Source organism: Xiphophorus maculatus, chromosome 8 (assembly GCF_002775205.1).
Source record: "Xiphophorus maculatus strain JP 163 A chromosome 8, X_maculatus-5.0-male, whole genome shotgun sequence".
NCBI lineage: Eukaryota > Metazoa > Chordata > Actinopteri > Cyprinodontiformes > Poeciliidae > Xiphophorus > Xiphophorus maculatus.
The window spans coordinates 9,324,644-9,339,183 of record NC_036450.1 but is presented as its reverse complement, the minus strand read 5'-3'; the positions used below and the strand labels follow the sequence as shown (position 1 = coordinate 9,339,183).

Below are 14,540 nucleotides of genomic sequence, written 5' to 3'. Positions count from 1 at the left end.
CATGCAGAAAAGGTGCATAGAGGCCTGAGAGAAAATAAGTAATCTTGTAGTTTGATTAAAAGCTAATTAAATTGAATATGAAGGAATAGTAAAATGAATACAAGTAATCACATAATAACCTTCTGAAATGTATTATCTGAAATGTGATCTGTAATGATTTCTGTAATGAATTAACTGTGGAAAGATTATGGTTGATGAATTATAATAAGTAAGAGATGTGATTGATTGTTAACTAAGGATCAAACTTGTGATAATGTGAAGTTGTAATCATTTGAAATTAATTCAAACAGGTTTAACAACAGATTTAATGTGTTTAAAGAGCTATAATACATAATAGTGGGTTATAGAAAAAGAGAGGAATACAGCACAGTCCTGAAACAGGAAATGTCGCAAGCAGTTCTGAACAGATGGTCAGAGCGCACAGGATGGTTGGAGTGTTGAGTTTGGCTGAAGCAACGGAGAAAGGGGAAGTACGGGACTTTCCACTATGGTCAGCAGAAATAGGTTGGGCAATGTGGGGGCTTTTTCATGATACATAGCAGATGTGAAGCAAGTCACGTAGACCAAATTTCCCCATACACACACATGGGGGAGAGATGCATAAAAAGGGGCTGCAAAGAGGAACCAGTTGTTCCCCAGTCCGGCGGCGCAGAAGGAGAGACAACTTGCTGAAGCAGATTGAGCCACGGACCGCACTTCAGAACCACGGGGGAGCTCGGACTTCACACCGCCAAGAAAGGACTGGGTTCCATCGCCCCATCCCTGGTTCTTCATTCGATCGTCGGTCTCGTCTCAGCCCAGCAATTACAAACTCTGCAACAAGACTTGGAGGAAGGACAAAGCTCCCTTAGGGATGAGGAACTGGGTTTTGCAAAAGGATTCGGACCCGTTCTGCTTTGTTTCCTTTCTAAAGAGGGTTTTTTCTACACAAGGCAAAGACCTCAACCAAGGATGCTAGAAATTCCTGTTGCCAAAGATCCACCATCGTCTGGGTATGAGTTGAGTCTGCTCATTGAAATTCCATTTCAGAACTTGCGACTTTAGTCAGGGAAAAGAGGACAGGGTAGTATGATTGTACATGTAAATTTTATTACACTGTTTTTGAATTATTTACGATTGATTATTGATTTGTATGTCGCATATCCCTGCTTAAGCTTGCTTAATAAATTTATACTATAAAATTCTAAAGAGGTTGGTGGACATTGGAATTAATAGAGTCATTTAATCTTCGTTCAGTTCTTTTAATTAAGGTAAAACTAATGTACATGATTCCAGTAAATAGGAGGCTTCATAATTTCCTTTGGTGAGATTAAATAATGACCCTGGGACTTACATCTAAGTCACTAAACATAATCTAGCCGGTTCCAAGTGCAAGTTATGATTTAGAAAGTGGGCTACCGTTAACAGAAGTGGTTATTGGAATTATGCAGCTGTGAGGGCTACTCAGCTGATTGTTTCTTAACTGTAAAGGGTCATAACTTCTGGATTGGAGGTAGTTAGAGCTAGACGAATCACTTTCGCCACCAGTTTAAATAGATTATCTCTTATAGAGTACTTTTAGGGTAATACCCAGGTCTCAGAGATTTTCCGGACCTGTTAGACAGAGAACTGGTCAGTAGGCAGCCCTGTGAAGTAGTGAGGAGTGGGCGGGGCTGACTATTGCAGGATAACCTTCACAACACACGGCTTACAAACGAGTATAAACAGCAAGCAAGGAAAATTTATTCCAAATGAAAAAGCTTTAAAAATCCTTTCCTGGATTTGTCAAGCTGGGCTTAGTTTTCTGCAACATGTTGGCAACAACAGAAAGGGAATTTGGAATAAAGAAGCAATATGCTGCAGGTAAAAGAAACGAAACTCCGTGAGGCGTGAAAGGTGTCTGACATCTGTCAGATGGCAGGATTGCTAAATCTTATTCCTACAAACCAGTCGTACCTTTGTTGATACTTTCAGAATCAGAAGGATGCACAAACTCTGCCTTGCACGCATTAAACATGTGCAAAAATATTTGATTTTTATTCATTGATATTATATATCCAAACGGATTTATCCTCTTTCAGGTCCACTGTATTCATAAATTGCTAGTAGCCTTTAGACAAATGTAGTCATGGTGGCTTCATTTTGAAGTAACACCACCCTTATGTTTTTGTTGTTTTGAAAGTAAAGTAGAACTTGTTTCCCTTTTTAATAAGCATACTGCAGCATCCAGCTTTTACTCCACAAAGGCTCTAAAATCTACTAATAACACATTTTACGTTCCATAATGCTTACATAGCCAAGCGTCCCTATTTCTTAATGATACAGCAAACTATTAGAATCTGGTTCAGAAAGTTTGAAAGGAAGCACAAAACCAAAATCCTACTTTCATGAAGAACAGATTATAGATAGGATTATTCAAATGCAGCTATTTTTCAGAGCAACAGTGATGTGTCATCCTTATTCTCTTTGTGCCGGTGTATTTTTCTAGTCACTCTTATTTCCTTCACCCCTCATCCCTCATGAATACAGTCCCATGTATTCATACATTTTATACTTGTCTACAGTTAATTTTTAAATGTGTGTGCTGGATAATGCTTTCTTTCTGAAGAAAATACAGAAATCTCTACTTTGCCCAAATTCAATTTGATGTTGTATGTCCCCAGCTTCATTTTGTTCCTCCTTTTGTAACTTGCCTTCAGACAAAGCTGTTTTTCCACAATCTGTCTCATTAACAAAAAGAGTTTTTTTTTTTTTTTGCTTCTCGTCTTTGTGAGAATGGTGACACTATCTGACAATGCACACTGAGTGCTGACACTCTGCTGACAAGCAATGACAGCAATGAGTGTCGCAGAGAAGCACAAGGTACTTTGTCTTAATGAGCTGCCATACAGTTTGAGTTCTCCTCCACCTGTTATACAAGTTATCTCTCTTTATGCTTCCTGGGACTGGTTTCTGCATCCAACTGTCTTCTTTTATGCTTCTACTTATGTTGTCTTAAAAAGAGAGACAATGAACCAAGAAAACATATACCACCTTTTATATTCACTTAGTAAAACAAAGAGAAAATGGTTAGATTGTCTTTATTACCCAGACAAGTTCTTTTTGAGTAAATTCAATGTTTACAAATAAATTGGTGCCCAGACCAGTCAAGAAAATCTCATGTGTGTCGTTCAAAGATATTTTACAGTGGTTGAAGTTCAGATTTAAAGATGTGGGTGTTCTGCAATGTAATTGTCTCTACTTTCTCAAGCAGCAAAGTCTTCTAAAAAAGTTTTTAGTTTTTTCAAACTTATAGATAGGTAGAAAAACTCTAAACCTACTCATGAAAGATGAGAAGATTTTTGATATGGATGATATGACTCATCATGGGTACTATTACAGTACATTGGGGGTAAGCGTAAGGACTGTAATATTAAAGTTAATCTTCTTACTACTTTGTGTTAAGGGAGAGTATTTATGATTTACTTTTGCTTTTTTTCCCTTAACTGAATGCATGTATGAACTTTTCACCACCTGCAATGACCAATACTTCCTAGTAGGAAAGATTATGTATCTCAATGGGACATTACTAGTTAAATAAAATAAATCATAAAGTCCTATTTGGTGCTAAATGAAAAAGTCGTTCCTTTTTTTCAGAATCTGGACTATATTTAAGCATCTCTAATGCAAAAATAACCTATTTAGGTGGTGTTAGTTTGTATATTGTATACGGAATAGTATTTGTATGACACCTTAATTTTAACTGTATATTTACACAAAAATAGAGTTTTTTGGCATTAGAAACACCTTAGATTAAGACAAGGGTGACAGCCACATTACAAACTGGTCAGTTATGGACTGAATTATTCTACACTGATTATAGACCTTAGAACACATTTTTCAAATGCAAAACCTTTTGTCTAATTGTGAAAAAATGGATGTTGGACACCAAAGAGGAGTTTGCCATGGTTACTATCCATGCATGAAATACCACTAAAAAACGAACAGTAGGTGTACTGAGCCTTCCATTCAATGGCCTGATAAGCACCAACTCATTACTTTGCTGATATAATTTCAAAGCACCTATCAGACAGTAAGATGACTGATTAAGACAGTGCAGATGGCTTACTGTTTTTTTCCTAAGGAGATAAGAGGATGTTTCTATGAACCAAATTAAATTGACAAAGAACTGCCAGTTCTAAAGAAAACAGAGAGAAAAGATGATACAAGTATGGAAACTCCTGAAAGAACTTAATCTACATGCTGTTGCAAATGTGATAACTATTTTCTAATGCCATTATGTCCTGACTACTAATGCTGACATGATTGGAACTTGGCAAAGGCATTAGCTCAGTCTATCTGGCAAAGTCTCCGGAGTTTTACTGTCAGGCTGTATCACCCGATATGCAAAGCATCATGTTTTGAGCAGGGATAGGATTCAACATTTTTTTTTTTCATTTTCCAAAGATAATAAAAAAAAAATAAACAAAACAACATAAAAAAAGAACATATAAAAAATTACTCCTTCTAAGGGGAAGATTCACAAAGTCGTCCTCTAAACCATCAGTTTTCAGATATTGTGTCTCTTACTTCTGTATTCATGATTAATGACAGACATTTCATTACAAACACGGAGAGCCAAAGATGCCTTGTTTTTTGCTGATGCAGTTATTTCCACTTAGTGTATACCATGAATTCTACTTCAGATAAATTCTTTTTTTTTTTCTCATGAGCATTGCATCTGTGCTTTCTGGTGTCTAACCACATGTTGTACCACATATCTAACATAGACAAGAAAAAAAAACAGACTTTAGAAAAAAGTGACCTTGTCTCTTTTGGCCCACATTAACGGGCCTCTGCTGCGGAGACACTTCACTAATGCACAGTAATCCTCCAACACAATGACCCCAATCCTTTAAATCTGTCAACAGGGAAGCTGATGCTCCAGATTAGAGATCCAGCTGCAATGATACCAGGGGACTCTACTCCTTTCTTGTCCATAAACTCGATTATTTATAGTTTAAATTTCCTATAATGTGCAAGGCTCTCCTCTGGGCTTTTATTAGGTCTAAATGAAATGCAGCTGAAAGTGATTAAATATTTTGAGGTGAAATTTTTCTCAATGTGACAAAGTCTGCATAAATGTGATCAAGCCAACCTTCACAAGCAGAAATCAAATGTTTGGCTAATATGGCAAGAAAGGAATAACATAGAGAAAAAAATATATGATAAAACATTGGAATAAAAGACAAAATAAAGCATGTAGCATTATTACTTATGTCCAGAAAATATGCATTTATTAACCAAATTAATTCTGCACTTGAAATTCAATTATTTTAAACATTCCTGCGCCAAGTTTAGTATGGAAAAGAAAATTGGTAGCATAAAGGAAATTACACAAAAGAGTCTTGATTCATTGAGATTATATTAAAATTGCTTTTTATCCTCACTTTAAATCTGCAGCTGTTTGCAGAGAGTGGCTTGTGCGATGTCACAACCGCAGAGGCAAATTCATGTTGTGCATGGCATCAGATTATCTGGTCTTCTTTAAGCTGCAGACAGTGTTTATTCATCACAACTTGTAGAATGTAATTTTGAGCTGTGCTCACCTCGGAGACACGGCGAGGAGTAGAAATGGAAAAAAATGAGCCATGAATTATCGCATGTAGGCCTCCATCTTTGATAAAATACCTGTAATTTTTTAGGGATGAACCAGGATACAAGAAATGAGGGACAACATCTGTCGTCTTGTTTTTTTGTTTGTTTTTCTTTTATAGTGCAGCAGCACTGAATCCTAAAACTGGGAGGCCCATCCAATATAATGGCATTTTGGAGAATGATGACATCAGACGTAAATCACATTCAGGAGTGATTAAGACAATTAAATCCCCTTGATTCCTGGCAAAGCTTTGACGATATAATCCTAACAATTCGCTATGTTCTTCTTGGAATTCATACATGATCTAAAATCAGTGATTCAATAAAGCTTCAAATGAGATATAAGAAAATCATCGTAATGCTTTATTTTTAGAACTTTGTCAGGAAATGCACACATCATTTTTGTTTAAAAAACATGAGAATATTACATAAAAAAGGCATTATATTTTTTTGCAACCACATGAGAAACATTTCAAATGAATATTTGGACTGTGACAGTTTCTTCCCCTTAGTTTTGTTTTCTCTCCTGGTTGGAACAGCATCTGATCAGGACGGACCTAATCTACCTGCGTAAGAAATGTTAAGAAATATTCCTCATCACACTCTCTACCCGGAAAACAGCATGAATTAGTTTCTCATGAAGACTGTTGATAGATTGCTGAAGTAAAACAATAACCATTGTATATTTTCTGACATGTTACAGGTTTTGTTAGCAGAAAAAGCTTATTTACAAGGAAGGAAACCTCTCATATTACAGTCTGATGACTAAACTACAACAGAAACTACAGAACTGTACAAAAGTAGATAGTGATTACTGACGGCTTTTTTGCTAAGAAATGTATAAATATGTAAAATAGCATACAATACATATCTATATTTACATAACATTTTTTTATCTAAACACAAAACATTTTGACAATTTTTCTAAGTACCAAATAACATTTATTTTTGTGCTTTACTTGACATATGTCAACAGTCGTTTACTTGTGCAAATCTTGACATATAAAATATCCTTTATATAATTTATCTTTATAAATCCTTTAAGGTTATTTAAATTGATTTTATTTAAAAAGCTATCCATTTTTAAACATTCCCAGAATATGCATCTTATTTAGAAATATAGCACCTTGTAGATGTATTCATACCAATCAAACACATTTTGTGATGATACAACCACAAATATTAACGTGTTTTATTGGGATTTAACATAAAAAAAACCAAAATAGAGCAAAAGACTTGCAGGTATATTGCAGGAACAATACAACAAAGTTTCATGAGTCAAAAACATTGTGTAAAAAAAGTCATGGCTCATTTCACAATTATGAACTACTTAGTGTGGATTTTTTTTTTTTTACATCAAATCTGGAAAAAAAAACATGGGGGATTATGATTGTAGTGTGACAAAATGTGGACCAATCAAGAGGTATGAATATATTTAATAGGCACTATATTCCTCCTGACTACCTATGTCAACATATATGTACACCTCAGTAAACTCACTGGGGGTCTCCTAATGGTGTGACAACAGGCCATGGCATGTCAGGTAAAGGTGCCTGGGGTTGAGGAAGGGGCTGCTGCTGCGTTTTCTGGTTAGCCCAGTTTAAGTCCACACCATTCTTCTTCAGTGCAGCCAAGTGCTTGATGTCCAGTGTCGTGAAAGTGGTAAACTGGACTTGATTCCTCTTGCTGGTGGGAGAATGCAGAGGCTCGCTGCGGTGTGGCCTTGCCAGCAAAGTGGCTGACCGGTTTGCCATGGGGTCGATGCCCTTCGTTGGAAACTGGTGTTGCTGGGAGCTGCTCCTGCAGCGTCCCAATGTAGCCGTTCTCTCTGGGACAGCAGGGGCAATCACAGTTGGCAAAGACCCCTGCAGGCCACTGGGAACCATTGAATCTATTGAATGATGGGACTCAAGAGGGCGGTGAGGCTCACGTTTCAGTGTTGCAGCTTGAGCCGGGGCAGCTGGAGCACCTGGTGGAGGTGTGTTGTGACTGTTGCTCCCCATCCACACCCAGTCATGTTTGTGATCCTTCGGGTCTGCAGTGGGTGGTGGGGCTGTCTGTATGGGGGTCTTCTGTTTTCGAAAACACAGCCTGTACGATGCACAGTTGAGCAAAAATGCCATGATAGCGATACAAGAGACGCCTATCAAAGAATACATGCCAATCTCCAAGTCGGACAAGGCTTTGAAAGTCCTGATGAGATCGCTTTCAATTACTTTAGGGGTTTTAGTTTTCGGAGACTCGTTCTCAGGTTTGTCACCTTCAGGAGTGTCATTGTTAGAAGATGAATTAGAGTTGTCAAGCATGTTCCCATATCTTTTCTTTTTCCCATCTCCTTTACTAACAAAACTCACTGTTGGTTTGGCAGTGTTCAGCTGTGCATCAGATAATAAGTTCTTGATAGCTGTAGGAGTGACCATTCTAATGACGCTAGATGCAGCACCCTCTGTAGATTTTGCTCTTCCAACCCACACTGCAGGTGTTTGTACATATTTGTTTGGAAGGGTTGTTGTGATAGTGCTTTCTGCTAAAACAGCATGCTGGTTGGTCATTGTGCCAGTTGATGGCCTTTTATCCACAAAAGTGGCAATTTTTTGCGATGTCCCTGCTGTTTTAATGCCACCCACCGCTTCCACATTTTTACTTGCTCCTCCTGCTACGACTCTTCCGCTCTGAAAGTTGGTCTTGAGAATCCCTGCTCCCACCGCCAGCTTGCTCTTCCTTTTGGACTTCTGGCATTCCTCACAGATCCTTAGCTCCACCTTCACCTGCCTCCCACGGCCTTCACCTTCACCTTGTGCAACCACGAATGTGGACAGTGGTGTACGCCGCACAGTGGCCACCCTCTCATCATTGGTGGAAACAGTGAGGGAGTAGACACCACGGTCAAAAAGCTCCAGTGGAGCAACTGCCCCATCACTGAATTGAACCCAGCAGCTGACCACTGCTTCCTGTAACAAAACAAGAGGGAGAGAAAGTGCAAACTGAGCCATGTAGAGTTCTTCAACGTATACATAAGGAAATGGGAAGCAAAGTAATATTCCTTAGCCTTTGCAGAGAATGTTATTTGAATGACATCCATACATATTCATGTAAATATTGCATGTTTTGTTCTTGGTTTAAGTACTCTATATTCAGGACAAAATGCAAATATTGAAGCTCACAATGAATTTATGGCAGATAGTTTTACACTATGCAGATTTCCAATATGATGCATCAAAAACTGAAATTAAAAGGGATTATGAAAGAAGTCTGCTACAAGGATAAAAAGGAAGGGACAGAGACAGTACACAATGGAAGGACAAAGTTTGTTAGGCCACACAGGAGGAAATAAAGAGGAAAGAGGTATCAAAGGAAGGAAAAGGAAGGGTAAAAATATAGAAGGGAGGACATACTGTATGTAAGGACTGAGAAAAGCATATGAGGTTTAGTAAATTTAGTTCAGTAAGCTTCATATTTTTATCCTTACTCAGACTTGTAAAACACTGAAATTAAATTTCCTACTTTTTCAAACTACATAGGAATTTTGCAAATGAGCTTTATTAATTTCTTCAGAAACATGGAATAAAATAAAATACTTACAAGTATGGCTTTTAGTTTAAATCTATGACAATAATTCATGCAATAGTATGGCAGATGTCCTTCAACTCAACAAAAAAATGTAGCATATAGGGTCACCTTACGGACAGAATTAGCTAATCAAATGACATTACAACAAAATGACCCATTTCCTGTGGCTAATATGAGCTACTGGGTCACCACAAACCTAACCTATATTTTACATCTGAATACATTGTGAATAGCCCTGAGCATAACAGCTTGCTATCACAGACACAATTGGCTGGTCATCCACAGTGGCAGGTTTATTGACTGGGGCAGAACAGCCATGGCAGTGCACTGAATGTAAAAGAGAGCATGTCTGTGAAAGGGAGCTGGTTTAAAATGGGCAGACTGCCACAGCTAAATGTGTGAGTGAGCTTTTAACATGATCGTCTGTCTGCCTCATCTTGGTCTCTCGCAGAGCTCTGCAGCTGCTGATGAGGGTCCAGGGTGACAGAATACTCACACTTAAGAAATAAAAAGAATGCCAAAATGTTATTATTTTGCTATTGTAAGTGTGATGTATGTTTCTTTTTGGTAGAGTTTAATATTTAAAATACATTTATATAACCAAAAGCATGTAGGGTTAAAAATTAACCCAGATCTTATCAAAATTTGAAATTGTCATTAAAAAGCTAATTAGGTTGTTTACCTTTGCTCTCAATGTTTCCAAAGGAAAAATACTGTAATGTATTAAGATTTTTAGTCTTTGTTTTCGTTCATTGTTTATGTTCTTGATGAAAACATTAATTTGTCATTTGGTCATTTGGTTTGGATTCACAGATTAGAGCATAGATGCATGGACGACACATAAAGCAAAGACTTCAAAACCACCTATCGCTCATAAGTCCATCTGTAGTTTTTTCCATGACTTTGACGCAAACTGAAAGGAAATCAAGTAACTGCTGTAATTACAATAGGTTTAGATTTTGTTCCTTGCTCTTGTGCAATATGTGTTTGATGTTTTTATATTGGAAAGAAATTGAGAATAAGAGCATAATTATGCAATGTTTTGTTGATAATATTTGCACATGTTCATATCCCGCCTATCAATCCAGTTCAGATCTAACCAGTGCAATAATTTTAGAATGAAATAGCTGTTAAAGACTTCATCGCTCAAATATTATATATTAATATAATAAGATTTGCATCATTAGCCTATGTACAGCTACATTTTGAGTAACAATAAATGATTTGCCAACTCCCAAAGCATGAGAAAGTAAGCAAAAAGCACAATGTCTTTTTGTTTGTTTGTTTTTGTTACTCTCCTGCTAAGGATGATAGAATGGCACCCTAGTAGATGAGCCATATTAGCCACGTTAAAAAGTACTATTACATCAGTACATATCAGTACACATGTATGTGTGTGATGTAAAAAGACTATCACTATTTTAGTAGGAGCATAACTTTGTCTCTGCAAATTTACATGATTTCTAGTTATACTGCTCTATAGCTCTTCCTCAAAATCACTTAAAATATTTCAGGATATTTTGCAATATACTTGTGCAGAATTGATGTGTGGGAAAAATCAAAGTGAGTCAGGTTTTACAAAATTGTTGCATCTGTCCAAATTTTAAAACATCACAATTAAAGTCTGCCAGGTAATTTTTATTGAAATACAAAACAAAGCCCTGCTTCTTCTCTGGGAGTGTGGGAATACAAAACATATTTTAATATGATTCTCCTAAAATACCTCTATGTTATTATTCCTCATGCATTTTGTTTATTTTCAGCAAAGATTTAAAAGAAAAAAAATGCAAATACAAGAATTTTATTAACACTTCATACATTGTTGTTGTCTTTTTAATCTTATATCAAAGTAGGAATAATGTTCATCTACTGTAGGTATACAATATAAAATGACTTAATACTTTATTTGGAGAATCCAAGAATATTTTATGGCTTAAGACATTTATTTTGGAGTGGAATCTGAATAAAACAGTTTGTAGACCCTTAGTATAACCTTTAAGTGCTCTACACATTTTGGGAGTTTTTATCAGCAAATACGGCTTCTACTGCCAAAGCACTTTAAAAGGTCAGAAGACTAGCACTAAAATGCTACATAAGTGCTTACTATTTACTAAAACTGCTTTGGAACCGTGGAAAGCATAAATGTACAAGGAACCCTGAGTCTCTTTTACTTTTGCTTTTTGAGAAGCTTCATAATGGAGCAAATAACATTTCTGAGTAATGTCACCATCACCAATGAAATTCAATGTTAAGCTTGATAGAGTGATGTCCAGCTGTCTCAACATTATGTAAAGGCTGTGTGTCCTGTGAAATCCTTATGTTTGTCCTCTCCTTATAGTTATAGTTTAAGTTAGAAATCACAAGCTTAAATTTATTTACATTTTTGTTCAATTGAAATGACTTTAAAAAAAATCATTCTCATTAACTGGTAACTGCCAACCCTAGAGATTTCACACATATTGCTTCTAATATATTTTTTAGTATGGTCTATAAACTAAAAGGCCTGTTTTTAACCTCCGCACAAGATTTTATTTCAGTAGGACCCCTTTGCAAACAGCAATATATTTATTTTTTGAGTATCTAATGATGCTAATGTCGATTCTGTTGCTTTTGTATGCATGCACCCAAGTGAGTGTTTCACAGCTGATGCAACTAATTAAAAAGAGGAAAATGTCATCATAGCAATGATGCTATGATGACACAATGAAATGGTGAATACATGAATGGTGTGAATTTGGTGTTGCACCACAGGAGCAAAATCTTGAACCCAAAATAATGCACTAAAAATTTCATCTAAAATTGTCCAGTAAAGCAAACATGATAAGTATATGAAGTAAGAGAACAATTTTGTTTTCTTCACACAAATTTTTGAAACCTCAGAAACTCAGTTATAACGAGTTACAACAAAATGGAAGCATAATCAAGCAGCAACAGCCTTGCACTTGATTTACTGCTCTGTATGAAAACATCAGCAGCAGGAGAAAAATGTTTGTGTACTGAACACTGTAGCTATATGAATGGAGTCAGATATGTGTTTAGAAACAACAGGATGTCCATCTGAAGCTCCAGTTGTTCATCGTTGTCGAGACTAACAAATACTGTAACATCCATAATGTCATTGGTGAGTGTGTTAAGCAGGACAAGATCATATGTGCAGGTAGATCACTTAATGTTATTTTATCTGTTATGAATTAAAGCTGCTGACGAGCACATGCATGGTTTTCATTTGATTGAAAATCAATGCCATATATCATGAAGGGTTTGTGAGTGGAGTTAATTAAAGGGTTTAATTAACTTAATTGGAGTTAATTAACCCTTTCATTAACTCCAATTAAGGTTGGAACACAATGCTATAAAGAGAAGAGGGTAGAAATTCTAACACAGTGATTTAAGGCTCATGCTGCCAATTATTGGCAATATCAATCATTATGTTTAGGAGGCAGTTACTTTCTCTCAGAGGCCCAGGTTTGTTAATTAAAATATATATAAACTGTTTTGAAATAAGATGGGAACAAATAAAAACATTTACAAAAATCCATCACACAATTCTGTTTACGACAGTTTCCCAGTTGTTTACCTGTTTGAGCTCTGTGATTGTCTCCCTTGTGGTCGTTGTGGCAACAATAGCCCTGTTGCTCCCAGGGCTGAGCTGAAGAGACAGAGAAAGTCCGGAAACTAACTGCACTCCCAGTTCTGTCACGCTCACTTTATCATCCACCACCCTGATGCTCCTCTCAGCCAGGACCAATGACGTCACAGGGGACAACACCTGCAACCACAAACACAGGCACACATTCAGGCTGCAAAAAACCCACTTCAACTGAGATACACACACAGGTCTGCTGATGCCTCACCTGCACAACAGTGGTCCCAACAGCCCGTCCTTGCAGTACAACACCATCTTGCACTCTGGCTACTTCAGGATCTGCTACTTTTAGAGCATAGCGCACGAGGTCAGTCACATCAACCTTTAAATGTAAGAAATGCAAAAATAAAGACTCGATCACTGCAAATGCTTGTAGGAGCACACACCTGATTGTCATCTGCATATAAAGCATGTACATTCAAAATACTTCAATAATTGTTTATCTGTATGCTGGTAATGAAGGAGTACTCTATGTTTTTACCTGCCAATCAGAACCTAAAAAGTACTCAACAGGCTCTTCTCCAGTAAGTGGGCCAGGCAGAACCTCAGAATCAGGCTGAGCCACAAAAGGTGTGAGCACCCTCACTGTCGAGAGTTGGTACTGTAACATGCATCCTCTTCCCTTCCTCATCTCCTCATCTTCTTCACTGTCCCATGTAGATCTGACACAAAAACAATAAATAATCAGTCATATACCTGTAGGAACACAGATATAAAGAATGCTGTGAAAAGCATTGGTGGATCTTATCAGATGAGATTATTGTTAGAAAGGTTATTTTGGTGGTTTTGGCTTACAGCGGATGAAAACTCAATTCTGTAACTTTAAAACTGTCAATATTGCAAGGTAGTAATAATAGACTTCATAATATAGAGATTTATTATAAATATATCACTGTATTGGCGAGGCGTGGCCTGGAGAGGATCAGCCTGTGTCTCTGCTGAGATTTTAAGCAAGCTTTAGCAGCTGCTTGCAGCTTGTCTGCATTGTTGGGTCTGGTGTCATCTGCCTCTAGACTATTGACTCACTGTGGTGGTTTTGATCAATCAAGCACAGTGATATTGTTCTCATTAAATCAGGCACTTGTACCTTTTGGCAGTGTGTGTACCAGCTGAGTTCTGCTGGAAAATAAAATCTACATTTCCATAAAGATTGTCAAAAAACAGAAGCTTTAGGTGCTTTTGAATAAACTGAACTTGATATAAGCCAGTAGACCAACAACAGCAGAAGACATGGCTTTCCGAGTCATCTCTTACTGCTAAAGCTTCCCGCTGGACTTCAAGCAACATGGATTCTGTGCCTCTGAAGACTTTTTCCACACTTGGAAACTGATTTGCCTATTAAAGTCTATTTTCACTTAAGAGCACTGACTTGCGCTTAGCATTTCTCCTCTAAATCTTTCAATGGCTTATTAACTATCCCTGTTGCTTGTTCTTGGGTCACCCACACTTTCACTCTCTGAATTTTTTTTACAATACCTTTTTGTGGCTTGCCTTTTCTGTGGAGGATGTCAGTGGCTTCCTCATATTTTGTAAGCCATAACGTAACATTTCTGCACTGAAACTTTTTTTGTTCATATTATTAAGTTAAGATTTAATGTTGATCTATGTTTAGAGTTTTTATTAGCTGCAAACCACAATCCACAAAACTGAGATTAACACTTGAAATATATGACAATTCATAACCTATTCGAAGGCATATTCCAGCACT

The 14,540-nt window shown here is 37.0% G+C and overlaps 1 protein-coding gene across 1 annotated transcript in view; it reads right to left on the bottom strand.

Moving 5' to 3' along the window:
* Positions 1-7,035: 7,035 nt before the first annotated feature.
* Positions 7,036-14,540, bottom strand: part of LOC102237939 (transmembrane protein 132D-like) — a 28,636-nt gene continuing 21,131 nt past the window's right edge. Inside the window, exons 7-10 of the mRNA XM_014468996.2 lie at positions 13,314-13,494; positions 13,041-13,154; positions 12,764-12,955; positions 7,036-8,567 (exon numbers count right to left, since the gene is read on the bottom strand). Coding sequence (XP_014324482.1) covers positions 7,113-8,567; positions 12,764-12,955; positions 13,041-13,154; positions 13,314-13,494 — 1,942 coding nt within the window. The 3' untranslated portion in view covers positions 7,036-7,112. The remainder of the gene's footprint in view (positions 8,568-12,763; positions 12,956-13,040; positions 13,155-13,313; positions 13,495-14,540) is intronic.